Raw genomic sequence first — 14,286 nt, forward strand, 5'->3', positions numbered from 1 at the left:
GCGAGCAAGCAGAAGAAGTCGGCCTCCTGTACATGGAAAAAAAATAAGAAACTAGAAAAAAATAAGCCCTAGTGCTTATTTGTGGGGCACAAAAATTAAGACCCAGTCTTATTTTTGGGGAAACACGTGGCTAAAGTTAATCATTGCAGTATTGCTTTTAATTCAACTTTTTTTAAAATTAAATTTATATGGCTGCCCAACTCACACATGGTGACTCTGGGCGGCTTACAACATTGTTTATATCAAGGAACTTAAGGTAGTTCCTTAGTGCGAGTGGGCTATTTTGACTAGCACTGAATTCATATATAGGGCAAGTGAAATTTGCTCACTCAAACAACACGTGGGCCACATCCACAAAACTGCTTTGCTGTATTTCCATTCTCTCTCATTCCAGAGCTTGTGAAAAAATCATGCAATCCAATCTTGCTACACCTACATTACTCCCTTACCTTGTACCTCAAATAGATCTGTGAGCCTTGGGGCCCATATAGCTTTAATGCTCACAATTCTAAGATGTAATTGGTGATTGTCTCTGCTGAAATTTCCACTCTACTCCCATTATTCTCCAATTAGTAAGCCTTTGATAACTCCATGCATTGCATTTTTTCCCCTTTTTTTCCATCACATCATCAATAGATTGAACTTTTTTTTCAAGCCTTGATTATTTGTCATATTAGCCACTAGTGGCAGCAAAGAGGTGGGGTGGTTGCATGTCTTGGCTGGCATCCAGCCATCATCAGGTTTCATGCAAGATGAGCTGCAGTCAGGGGATCTGAAACAGCTTGAGTTTGAGAAAGGAGTTTAGCTGTAGAACTACTCAAAGAAGCTGGCGCTTCCCTAGGAACAGCAGCCACTGGAAAGGGAACGCCCAGCCACACAGATATGGGAACAGAATCTTTTAATTACATTTTTAAATGCTTGTGTTAAGCTTGGCATGGGTTGGTGAGTTTCAGGGCTTTACACTTCCTTGGTTGACCAATGCAAGAAGCAACCAACCTGTTTAAAACGAATGCATATAGAGAAACAAGAGTACTGATTTCCCTTGATACCAATACAGTACAAAGAACGCAAGAGACCAGATTGAAGGAATGGCTCCATAAGAACCAATCTTGCGGTGTCCAGCTTGGAACCGGGTGTATCTTTTTTTTTACACAATGTCTATGGAGATTCTCAATCAGCCAGATCATGGTTGTCCAAAGGTTGTCCCAAAGCTTTTTTTTCCAAAAGGCAACTGGACTTTCCTGGTTTTTTCTTTTTCTTTGAAAAAGTTTCACTTCTCATCTAGGAAGCAAAACATTAAAAAAAAAAAGTCCAGTTGACTTTTTGAAAAAAAAAATGCACCTTTGGAACTTTTTATCTTCTTCTTCCTAGAGTATTCCCGCAAGTGCAGGGTCTACTTTTTGGATCATTGAATGCCATTTTGCATGGTGAACTCCAGGGCTCAGGCCTGTGGCTTGCAAATCTTTGTTGATGGCAACTTGCCATCTCTGTTTTGAGCACTCGCAAGGTCACCAGCCACTGACTTCTAGTTGGTAGGCAGTCTTGGCAACAGTGGAAAGTGCTGCTCTCAGGACATGTCCATACCAGCAGAGCTGGCCTTCTCTCATCTTCTCGAAAATTGGTGCCACACCAAAATGTTATCGAATGGTGTCATTTGTGATTTGTGGCATTTGTGGTCAAGAAGGAAGATGCTTGATATTCAATGGAGCATTTACATTTCCATGGCTTGGAGCTTTCGGTCCTTTGGGATTTTTTATGTAGTCTAAAAAATTTTCACTTGCACAAGATTGTCAGCTATCTCATCTTTAAGGATCTTTTTTCCAAGTATCCTATAAAACATACAGGGATATATAGGGATCTGCCTTTGCTCTGGCAACATATTCCCTCTAGTTTAACTTTCAATAAGTCATTCGTTGAGAATATCTCCCCAAATTAAGATATCGGTAGGTCATGCAAATTTAAAGCTGGGAGGGAAAGGAGAAAGAGGAAGACCAGGGTCTAAAAATGATGAAAGAATATGTAAATAATTCTAATATCTAAAGCACTAGGTAGTGGAATGACATTTCTGGTACTTGATCGAAGACAGGAAGGAAGGATATTTTTCTCTTAACCACAGTCAAGAAATCCTACAATACATCTGCCCCATTTAGAATTACAATGCAGCAACATTTTCCCACCAGCAGGGGTCAGGATGGCATCATCCAGTAAGAACTTGTGTCATTCTTCTCCTCCCCGCCCTCCCCTGCCTTCGCAACCCATATTCTTCAATAGAAATATATGTTTACTTTGACGTGGTCTGGTAGTAACAGAACGAGATATCCTGTTTCAGGCAATCAGATGGGCAAAAAAAGTCAAGGGTAAAATAGAATTTTCATTTCCTTAAATCTACATTTGGTTGCCTTTCCCTTACTCAGCAACACATACTAATAGATGCATGCACCTACTTTTCTTTGTGCTACACTCTGTCTCATTTGTGAGCCAGAGAAAACCTGTGGGTCTCTGCTTCTCAATCTGGAAGTTTTGTTAAGCCCCGAGGAAAGGATACCATGGTTAGCAAAGAGAATAGTGGCAATCCAGAGAGAAGAAGGATGGGGAACTAGTATGTCCAGCAGAAATCTGAGAAGTGATCTACATTAGCTAAGTGGGAAGCAGGTGCATTCTAGCTTTGGGATGAAACAGGCAGGAAGCTGCTTGGCGAGGATATGTATATCTGTATGTTTATTGATTATTCTCAGGAGGATCTGGTTCTTCTTTGATTATCAATATTTGCTGTCATTTAATTTCTCTGTCCTAGGTTCTGTTAGGCTAGTTATTACACAAATTATTTGGTCCCAAGTATTTTCTAGAACTTAATCTGTTCCATTTAATAGATCTTGCTACATGATCACTTTTAGAGTAGCTAGGAAATCTTGGAGTTGTGTATTTCTGGTTCACACAATATTTATAAGGCTTCCTTCCACTACTTGAGAAAGTGTTCGAATTTCTAAATACATCAGATTCCTTATTTGCTCTTCAGCTCATCCATCACTTCAGTCCACCTCTACTATTGCAGATTTCTTCCCACTTGAGTGACTCATTGGATAGTTCTGGGAAATATGACAATTTTCAACTGTTCCCTTTAATTCCTCATTGGTTGAAGCTATTGTGCTGTATCTGGATCAATTTTTCACTGTACCTGTATTTCTACTGCTGAATTAATATTTGCTAGTCTGAAGGAACATTGTGTTTATTGCTTCTGTGTAAATGCTGTGAGCCTGCAATAAAATGGAACCTCTGTTACTGTTTGGGTTTTTTTTAAGCTAACCAATTCAGCATAGAATCACTTCTGTGAAGGTATCTTTGACCGTAAGAGAATTGAGCTATGAAATGGATGCTTTGGTTTCAGACAATATTTCTTGCATTCTCAAAAAACTGTTCTGGAACGTAATATATGCTGCTAGTTTTCTTTGTCCAAAATAGAACAACGACCATAGCCCTCTTTCAATATTTTTTTTGAAATTTATTATACTTCGCATGTAAATACACAAATGTATTTGATCCATGATCAGAATTAAAGACTTGGACAGCAACATTGAATTACAATAATATACCATAATGAAAATTAATTTAAAACATTAAAACTATATACTAGTTTCTCTTCAGGTCATCTAAATATTTGACTTAATGCGTTGTGGGTGAGGCAAGTATCTGTATACATACAACCATATTTAAATATCTCTGCCTGAATATAATGTTTGCAGCAGTTTATAAGCATAAACCAAATTCTAGGTTTGTTTTTACATTTCAATTATTTTAATAGATTATCTCTGCATCTTGTATTTTAACATGTTTTAACCTTTTCTCCTCCTTCCTCTCCTTTTCCTTTCCCATATTCTGAGATGTGCTCATTCTGAATTTGGTAATTGATAGTAAATGAAAAGCTGATGACTAACAATGCAGCGAAAAATAAACTGATACCTCCAGTCTGAATTAGGCCAGGGTAAAATTAATCAAGGCAAGATTTTCTTAAGTCTTAGGAGGATCACAAATGCTGCCCCTCAGAGGGATCACATGTGCTTAATGTATCTGTGGAATATAATATGACCCCTGTAGCCCTCATATTGAGACTCGGTAGCTAAGACGCTGAACTTGTCAATCAGAAAGGTTCAAATCCCTAACAATGCATAATGGAGTGAACTCCCATTACTTGTCCCAGCTTCTACCAACCTAGTAGTTCGAAAGCATGTAAAAATGCAAGTAGAAAAATATAGGAACCACCTTTGGTGGGAAGGTAACAGTGTTCTGTGCGCCTCCGGTGTTTAGTCTTGCCGGCCACATGACCATGGAGACGTCTTTGGACAGTGCTTAGTCTTCAGCTTTGAAATAGAGATGAGCACCCCCCTCCCCCTGGGAGCTAGCACATACGTGCGAGGGGAACCTTTACCTTTAGCGCTCATATGTTCATTCTATGGCAGAGCTTTCTATGATCTTGGTTTCCTTGCAACAGTGTCATTTTTCTGCATTACCATTCCTCTTGACTTTCTTTTCATTTAGCCACTAAACTTTTAGTAGAAGTAACAGAAAAATATATCAGAGAAGCCACAGGAGGAACTATAGGCCTTCTATTTAGATTCTTACACCAATGTCTTTTGAACCAACTATGGGTTATTAAATAATAACTATGGGTTATTATTTTTGTCCATAGCAGTCTTTGAGTATAAAGTTATCATCACAGGCATACATAAACATGTTAGCGTTAAAGGAGAAATATTAGAATTCTCCCTAAATGAATTAATTTTGGATTCCAGCGTGCCCAGTTTCAGACTTGCCCAGGAAGCAACACATTTTCCCACTGTCTTGCTTCACTGCATGTGTGTGTTTTTTTGTTTTTTGTTTTGCTTTTATGTATGCTAGGAAAGGGGAAATGGCAGGAATCATTACTTACAAAGAAATCTGTATCCTTCATAAGAGCCCACAGTATTGTTTGAAGAGTACAGTTTGTTAATTTCCATTAGCATAGTAATAAGCAGTGAGACAGGACATGGAGGGCTGGCTTGCTAAATTTGCATCCTATATGTATTTGCCAAGAATGTGCTGATTCTCGCGGGATAGCGTTGGTTTAAGTGTGTCTTATTATAGTACCTGATTATCACTTGACAAATTATGTTTGATGTTTAAACTAAACTGATTCCACCATGTCTAGAAATGGGGTTTCTTCCCCCCTCTCCCCCCAAAATCAATGTCTGTCTTGCTCTTAAATGTGCTAAATCCTAATATAATGTCTGCACTTGGTGGATAATGGAATGCTGGAAGCCTCCCAGAGTGTGCATGAATTGAAGAGGAAGAGAGCCAGACAGTTGTCATTTGAAGGTGGTGCCAAGGAGCTGTAAGCAAGCAATACCCTTTCTCCAAATAATTAGGCTTTGCAAATCCTCAGTCGGTGTAGTTAACACGATTAAGATAGTTTCACAAAGTTGTTATTAACTTGTTTCCCTTTGGCATGCTTTTTTATTATTTTATGATCACTGATTGTGGCAATAAGAAAATGCCTAACCATCGTCTGGCATTTCAGGTTACAAGATACCCTTTGGACAAACAGATAAAATAAAGGCACTATTACAATTGTGTATACCTAAACAAGCAAAGGGCACATGTGGGCTTGGCTTTCAATTCCTCTGAAGTAGCCTATTCAACTGCACAATTAGTTAGTACACATAACACACCTAAAGCTGATGCTACGTATTTTCCCTTCTTTTGCTAAGATCCAAGAAGAGGCCTTCTAGGGAAGGAATGAAGAATGCAGCATGTGTTTGTCCCTAGCATTTTTAAATAAGGTTTGGAAAGAATCCTATTTGAAATGCTAAAGAGTTGCTGGGAGTCACTGTAGGTAAAGTCCAGACCAGGTGAACCAACAAACTGAGTTGGCACTTTTGAAAACAAGACAAAAGAATATTGGTACTTAAAATCAAGACTAGGTCTATTACTGTTTTCTAAATTTGGAATAGTGCTGTTAGCTGATACAAAAATGTGACAAAAATTCAGGATCATGATAAGTAAAGAGGTGGGTTTCTACCGGTTCGCACCGGTTCAGGTGAACTGGTAGTGGTAATTTGGCCTAGGTCACAGAACCGGCAACGACCCAGGCTGGTCACACCCTCGAACCGGTTCCCCGGTCTCCACTGCCGTTGCTGGCATGTTTTTTATTAGTTTTTATTAGCTTTGCGCATGCACAGAACAGCTTACATTGAACTGCGCATGAAGCGAACTGATATCAATGCCGGTAGGAACCCACCCCTGAGTTACACCATAGTTTTCATTGTACAAAGGAAGACCTAGAGGCAGAAGAATAAATGCAAAGCTTTCACCCTGGAATATTACGTTACCTTTTCTTACAAGTTCAGCTTCTGGAGTTTGTAACTACTTTGGTAATATAGATAGTCCTCAACTGACCACAGTTCACTTGGTGACTCTTCAAAGTTACAATGGCACTGAAAAATGTGACTTATGACCGTTTTTCATAGTTACGACCTCTCTAGCATCCCCACATGCTTTCTAGCATGGGATCAAAATTCAGATGGTTGGCAACTGGTTCATACTTACAACTTGCTGTGTCCCCAGATCACCTTTTGCCACCTTCTGACAAGCAGAATTTATGGGGAAGCCAGATTCATTTAACAACTGAGTTACTAGCTGATAAACTTCAGTGATTCACTTAACAACTGTGACAAGAAAGGTCATAAAATGGGACAAAGCTTACTTAACAAATGTCTCACTTAACAACAGAAATGGACTCAATTGTGGTTGTAAGTGGAGGACTACCGGTATATCTAGTTTAATGAAAAGAAGGACTAGGGGAGTCATGATAGCAGTGTTCCAATATCTCAAGGGTTGCCACAAAGAAGAGGGAGTCAAACTATTCTCCAAGGGACCCGAGTGTAGAACAAGAAGCAATGGGTGGAAACTAATCAAAGAGAGAAGCCACTTAGAACAGGAGAAATTTCCTGACAGTGAGAACAATTAATCAGTGGAACAGCTTGCCTCCAGAAGTTGTGAATGCCCCAACGCTGGAAGTCTTTAAGAAGATGTCGGATAGCCCTTTGTCTGAAACGGTATAGGGTTTCCTGCCTAGGCAGGGGGTTGGACTAGAAGACCTCCAAAGTCCCTTCCAACTCTGCTATTGTATTGTATTGTATCTTTCAGCGGTTTCTTCAAAATTTCCTCCATCTTTGACAGTATTTCCCTAGTCTACCAGTTCTGTGATAGGGGCATGAAAAAACTACTCTCCATCCCAATTGCTCGTTCCAGATGTGCCCCCGGATACGATTTTTTAAATCTGCTTGGCCTTTGATAAACATACTTAGCCTGAGATTGCTGTAATCCTCACACATCTAGTTTATGATGCTTATTTTGCAGTCAGGCAACGTGAACTCTTCCTGAAACATCACGCCAAAGAATGTATGTCTCATCCACTCCATTCCTAGAATAGTGTGTCCTTCCAATCCCAATTGGAACTTTAACCTGCCAGTTCTTCTTCCAAGACCACACATGAGGTGCTGCCTCCCAAATTTAGAACAGATTTAGTGCTTTCTTTAGGGAGCAAGATAACATTTGAAAGCTTCAGCATTTGTTTCACTCGCTTCCCAAAGCTGCTCTTAGAGTCGTTATTGTACTCTAAGTCCTCAACTTACAACAGTTTGTTTAGCGACCGTTCGAAGTTACAATGGTGTTGAAAAAGTGACTCACAGCCATTTTTCACACTTATGACTGTTGCAGCACTCCCATGGTCACATGATCAAAATACGGACACTTGGCAGTTGATTCATGTTTATAACCATTTCTGTGTCCATGGGGGTCATGTGATCACTTTTTACAACCTCCTGAGAAGCAAAAAGCCGCCTCTGGCTTCGGTGGGGAAGCTGGATTCACTTAACAACCTTGTTACTTAACAACTGCAGTGATTCACTTAGCAGCTGTGGCAAGAAAGGTCGTAAAATGGGGCAAAACTCACATAACAAATGTCTTGCTGAACAGTAGAAATTTTGGGTTTAATTTTGATCATAAGTCGTTGAGGACTACCTGTATACCAGTTTCTTTTAAAGTGGTTATTTGAATTTGTAAGATTACTTTTTATGGGAAAAATATTTATTTAAAAGTTTGATGCAACTAAATGAGTACCACACAAATATAATAAAAATAATTATCAACTTTTTATCCTTTTTTGTGAGCACTTTATTGCTTCAGTGGATAACTAATATCAGGCACTAGATTTGAGAACTAATGCTGCAGTATATTACTTAATTTACTCTCTGTTTATAGTTTGCACCAGTGATTGCCGAATAAAGAAATGTTTTACTTGATAGATTTGAAATCACTTCTGTATCTGTCCTCCTCTTGCCCATTTTTTTAAAAAAAACTTGGAGCCTGGCTTCACTATCTTTTCTTTTAAGGGCTAATGGAGGGGGTGGGGTTGTTCACCTATGGAAAGTTATGCTTTCTACTAACCCGAGAAAAATTAAGGAAAGGACAGAACATCCCATTTCAGGGAGGCAGACAGTAAGCAAAAACTGCAAGTAATGGTAGAAAAATTCTCTTTGGGGAGCTGACATTCTTCCCCTCAGAAGTATGAAAAATTCCAGCATGTTCAAGGCTTATATTTAGAAGCCATCTTGTCTGGCAGATATTTAAAATCAGACTCGGAAGAAACATGTTTTTACTTTGTTTAAATCTTGTTTCTAGATAGCTTTTATAGTAATCTAATTAGGATAGAAATGAAAAATGCCAGAAGTAGAACATACCTCAGCATTAAGAATATACAGACAAGTTTGCCTTTATCATTTAAATTAAGTTGTGAAGGCATTCTCCATAAGGCAGTTACTGTTAAAGCAGCAATTTGCTAGAAACTAGTTTTAGTTTTTGAAAATGAGTTACTAAATATTCTATTACATGTACAATTTGCTGGTTTCAAAACAACTTGTGAATGGGGAGAGGAGAAAGCAAAAAAAAAATCAAGAACCCATTGAAATACAAGTTAAATTGGAATGACTCTGCAAATGGAATATTCTCGTTTGGACCCTTATCAAGCATGCTAAATAGAATTCCAGAAAATATCTGATATTATTATCCCGTTTGAAATGAAATGTTCCTTTTGCAATACAAAATGTGTTGAGGTTAATCCTTTTCTTTTTTAAAAAAAAAATGATGATTTCTATTGTAATCTATCTGGAAGCCAGAAAATAAATTCTACAAGTGCCCTAACAGGAATCACTTTGGACTGAGTTGCTTCAGTCGTATTTTTATGTTTTAAATGTTCAGTCAATGGAAACCATTTTTAGACAGCTGTATGCAAAGGGCAGGCCCTTAATTGCTACTAGATAGAGTGCAAAACAGCAATGGCAATGAAGAGACAAAAGATTGCAGAACAAGGGAAATAGCAAAGGGATTAGGACTGTTACGGCTCATAGTTTCACCACTTCAAATCTTGTTTATAGGAAGTGAGCAAGGACACATTTTAGTGCCAGTTTTATTCCCCTCCAGCAAACCTTGGCAGTGGTAAAGTTATACTTAATTGAAGGATCCATCTAAATTTGCCCTAAAGTTGGAAAGTTTGCTAAAGCTATCCAAAGGAAATGGGGACTGCAATTTGTCAAAGAATACACATTCTTTTCATAGAAGATACGCATTGATACCTGGAACCATGTCAAGGAACTTGTGCAAAGTCTTTGTGACGGCTTTCTTTAAATATGCAAACATTTCCATGTATTGCATTTACTTAACTTTTTTGGTCATGCTTCCTTTGGTTAATTATAGAGCTGGATTTTGGCCTTTTTCCTTTCTGAAGAGATGCGAATCCGTTGGCAAATTACAGATTTCCTTTTCGTTCCGCTGAAAGCAGCACTCTGTTCTAGTTTACCATGGGTACTCCAGGAACAACTTATCTCTTAGGTACTAGAACCCATAAAAAGGGGGATTCTAAAATTTAGCAAGGATGATGTGCGATAGAGATAATTGATCTTGATAAGCACCTATTTATTATTATTATAAAATAATATTTAGATTACTTACTATTCTTTATTTCTTTATAAAAATATGAAGAAAACATTGAAATCATATAAAATATAATTTTAATACCATTTTTAATGGAATGAGGAGTCCATAAAGGCAAAAGTACCATGGGACCACAAAAGTCATTATTTAGCCTGATAGGTGCCACATCATCTTTGTCATAGGCATTCCCAATTTGTCCTTAAGGTGAAGTTCCATTCTTAAGTATACTCAGATATATAATAGGCCATGCCAGAAAGAATTGTATAACTACATGTATGAAAGTTACTACTGGAGTAAGTAAACTATTATTATTATTATCATTTCCCAATTTGGAATGAGTGAGGAATGAATGTGAAAGATCTGCATTAGATAGCAATTTTTTAGAAGTATCACTTAAAAATTCAAGTGACATCCCACTCTTCCAATTGTGGGTATATTGTCCCATGATTGGTATTGCAATTCAGATTCTTTTTTTATGTTTTGCAGATCTTTTCTTTTCTGTTTTGCTGGGTTTATGTTGTCTCACATATTTTATCCCAAATAGCCTTCCCAATTCCGATGACAATCTATTTCCTACATGTGTACTTACATTTTTGAAATACGATTTTATAATGCTCTTTACAGACTCTTATAATTAACATTTTTGAAGCTGCATTTTTTACTAGCAGTCACTGATATCAAAGGATTCGATGTTCTTTGCTAGGGATTTGAACTTGATATTCTTTATTTGAGTTTAAATTCATAAACATTTCAGTATGCCAATAATATATGTTTGGGTCAGAGTCTGTGTACCTCATGATGTTTGTATGATTTTAACAAGTTACTGAAAACCTAATAAATGTGGGTTAGTGGCACACCCCAAAACTGAAAAATAACCTTTGATTATGAACACATAATACTCACTAATGATAAGTAACTATTTTTTGTGAAGTTCTTGCTTGGGCACATGAAACTAAGTTCTTTCCTATGTTGGTTTTTAAACTGGGGTTTCTGCTGTGCAAACCAAGCAAAATCTCAGCAAACATTGTCTTATTCTGCTCTAGATATGATCAGTCAAAGGTCCAAAGGAGGCAAAAACAGCGGATGTGCTCAGCTTGGCACAGGAAGGGGCACTCTGCGTCTACGGGCCAAGGGACCAGCCACTGTGGAAGAACAGGTGTGTATTCCAAGATGCCAACTACATTGGTCAGAAAAATCATAGCTCTGTTGAGAAAATGGAGGAGCCCTTTCTTCCAGCCAAGGATAAGACCGCTACAAAGCTCTGTTGAAAAGGATGCCCTGCATCACTTATGCTGCCTCATCTTTCTATCCCTCACCTTCCTTTGTCATGCTGTGTGGTAAAAAAAAAAAGGTGGTGAATCAGCAGTAAGCAATTCTAAAGATTGGCTGCTCTACCAAGCTTACATTTTACGGATCTTGGATCAGAAGTCTTCCCGCTGAACTCCTTTCATATTGTTTCTCTTAATTTATTTTTCCTCTCTCTATCAAGGTATTTTGCTGCATTGTAACCACCATCAGTTATGTCTTACTGGGTATAGCAATGTGGATTGTTTAGCAGAAGGGGAATATTGTTGCTATTTTGGCAAGTGTGCTTTTTCCCCCCCACAGCCCTCTGCATTTGAGGAAAAGGCCATTGAGAAGGTTGATGATCTTCTGGAGAGCTACATGGGTATCCGTGACACTGAGCTAGGTAAGCTTTTTAAAAAATCTGGATGCTAAATTGCTAAGAGATGGCAGGCAGTGAGTTGTGGCTGATCACAGCCTACTCCTGCCTGCTTTTACTCCTGTGCTTAGGAATAGAAATAAATATGAGGGTTTCCTTGTGTTCTTCCTTAGATTTATGTTTAGTTCTATAAACTGTGTGCTATAAAAAATGTTTGGGGATAAAATTAATGCTTATTTCTGATTTTTTTTTCTCTTCCTCTGCAGCTGCTACCATGGTGGAGTTGGGCAAGGACAAGCAAAATCCTGATGAATTTGCAGAAGCATTGGATGAGCAGCTGGGTGATTTTGCCTTCCCAGATGAGTTTGTCTTTGATGTCTGGGGAAGCATTGGAGATGCCAAGGTTGGGCGCTACTAGGATGGTAAACATACTAGACCCCCCCTCCCACAGAAACTATGAACAGACGAGTGGTGATTCTGGAACACTACAGCGCCCTTCCCTTTGATGCTGGGCCTACTGATTGGAAGGCATCCTAGAGCAATAAGTAATCTGCATTATCGACTGGAGTGTAATGTGAACTGGGGGCAGAATTTCTGCTGCTTGCTTCCAGCCCCCTCTTGATGGAAATTCCCTCAGCCCTGGGTACAACCAAGCCATTCAGTTTGCTCTGTGTTCTAGTCTGAGCTAGGTGCTACCAGTTGCTTCATACAGTTTGCTATTTCTTAGAGAGGTATGGCTGCTGCATGTTGGATTTCTAAGCTTATTCTGGTTTGGAAGCAAGCATAACTGATATAGCCATTCAGATTTAGATGGATGACGAGCTGTTTTTGTTTTGAGAATCAGGTATCCTCCATGGGAGCTGAATGAAAGGAGGGATGGACGGAGTTGGCTTTTTCAGCTCTAATAAAACTGGAGGAGAGATCCTAGCTCCTAGCTCTGCATATTTGCTCTGAGCAGGTTGGTGCCTGAGGAGACACTTGCTTCCTAGTTCTTCTGAAAGCTTGGTCACCTTTCCCCAATTCACCTGTCATTTGTGTTGGTACGAGGCACATAAAAAAACAGCCCCTCCCATTTGGGAACATCTCACTTGGTCTTGTCCCCTTCATCCTGGCGACTTACTTAGACATTAGCTAGAAGATGCAACAGTGATGCTTCTGCTCAAGGTTAGCACAAACTAGGTTAATAACTAATCTGTTGTTCCATCCAATTACCGACATGCATTAGATGTGTACGAGTGGCAATCAGTTGTTAAAAGAGATTCCAACTATGAAACATAACTGCTGATTTCTGCTAGGCATCAGTTGCTGAACTTGGATCTGTTTTTAATCAATGACCTCAAATATTGTGGCTGGAAAATAATTCACACACAGTCAATTTGCTACAAAGAGCACATATAGCATACATCTATTCCCCCAAATACTGATCCTTACGGATGGGTCTGGCACATTCTATTGTTTGAATGTTACTCTCTCATGCAGGTTTCAGCCTCACTCACCCTGCCCTTTTTAGCTCTATGTTTAGGCTTTTAATCCCTGCCAACTCATGATATGTGGATAGTACAAAGGCTATTGTGCGTGTTCCCTCTTTCAGGGGATGGAACTGTATTGAATCATTAATTCAGTCTCATTTTCTCCTCCACCGCACCAATTCTAGAACATTCCTTTTCTAAGCTGGCTATAGCAAACTTCTCTTTTCAAAGTAAGGGTTTTTTCCCCCCAAAATTTGGGGATTTTTTCCAGGAGGAAGGGCAGCAGCAGAAGTCCCTTGTTGTCTAGGTATGGGCATACCCTTAATGTCTGTCTGAACTAATTTTGTCCTGCTGACCTACCTCCTAGGGTTGGCCCAGTTCATTTCTTGTTATTTATATTCTTTCACCCATGTGTTCATTCTCAAATTCTGGGCCTCTCCCCTGTGCCACAATCCATTACTGTAATTATCCAGTAGTTAATAACATCATCTTCATATATACCTTGCGGCCTCAGCCCACTTACTGTATCTCTAAAACACTAATTCCAGGTAAGATATGGAGCTTGCAGGCTTCTGGATCATACCTCAAGCGCAGAGCGTGTGAGGCTTCTGCTAAGCCTCGCTGTTTCTTGTGTCCTGGCACTGGAAACCTCTTAGGGAAAACAGGCACTATGTCCTCCTTGGGCCTATTTTTGTATTCTGCAAGTAAATTGTCTTTAAGATAAAATATATCAATACTATTAAACTGTGTGCATGGTGGTGTGTTTAGAACAGTTAATTACAATTAATGAACCGGTAAGAATGGAAAGAAGGCACTGAACCTGTGGAAGGAGTTGGAGGATCTTTCTTACGTATTGGGAAAAGAAATGTATCCAGAGCAATACAGAAGAAACCAGCTGCAGCCTGCGGAATTTTGTCTTATTTTATTTTAGCTTTTTTTTTTTTTTTGCACTCTTCCTTTGAGAAACTTTACTCCCCGTTATTTTTCTCAAGCTTTGGAAATTCTCCTCTAGACCTGTGCCCTGTCACAGCTGCAGTTTGAAAAGGATGTGCATGGGATGGCAGCAGTCGCCTGTCTTTTGAGTTGTCATATATCCTGCTCATGTGGACCAGTCTGTAGATCACTGAAAAG

The 14,286-nt window shown here is 39.0% G+C and overlaps 1 protein-coding gene across 1 annotated transcript in view; it reads left to right on the top strand.

Annotated features, from left to right (window-relative positions):
• The window catches only part of GIPC1 (GIPC PDZ domain containing family member 1), a 28,438-nt gene extending 14,544 nt beyond the window's left edge, over positions 1 to 13,894 (top strand). Inside the window, exons 5-7 of the mRNA XM_032210407.1 lie at positions 11,067 to 11,179; positions 11,632 to 11,713; positions 11,953 to 13,894. Of these exons, the coding sequence (XP_032066298.1) occupies positions 11,067 to 11,179; positions 11,632 to 11,713; positions 11,953 to 12,104 (347 nt within the window). The 3' untranslated portion in view covers positions 12,105 to 13,894. The remainder of the gene's footprint in view (positions 1 to 11,066; positions 11,180 to 11,631; positions 11,714 to 11,952) is intronic.
• Positions 13,895 to 14,286: the final 392 nt, after the last annotated feature.

The sequence above is a fragment of the Thamnophis elegans genome, chromosome 2, assembly GCF_009769535.1.
Source record: "Thamnophis elegans isolate rThaEle1 chromosome 2, rThaEle1.pri, whole genome shotgun sequence".
NCBI lineage: Eukaryota > Metazoa > Chordata > Lepidosauria > Squamata > Colubridae > Thamnophis > Thamnophis elegans.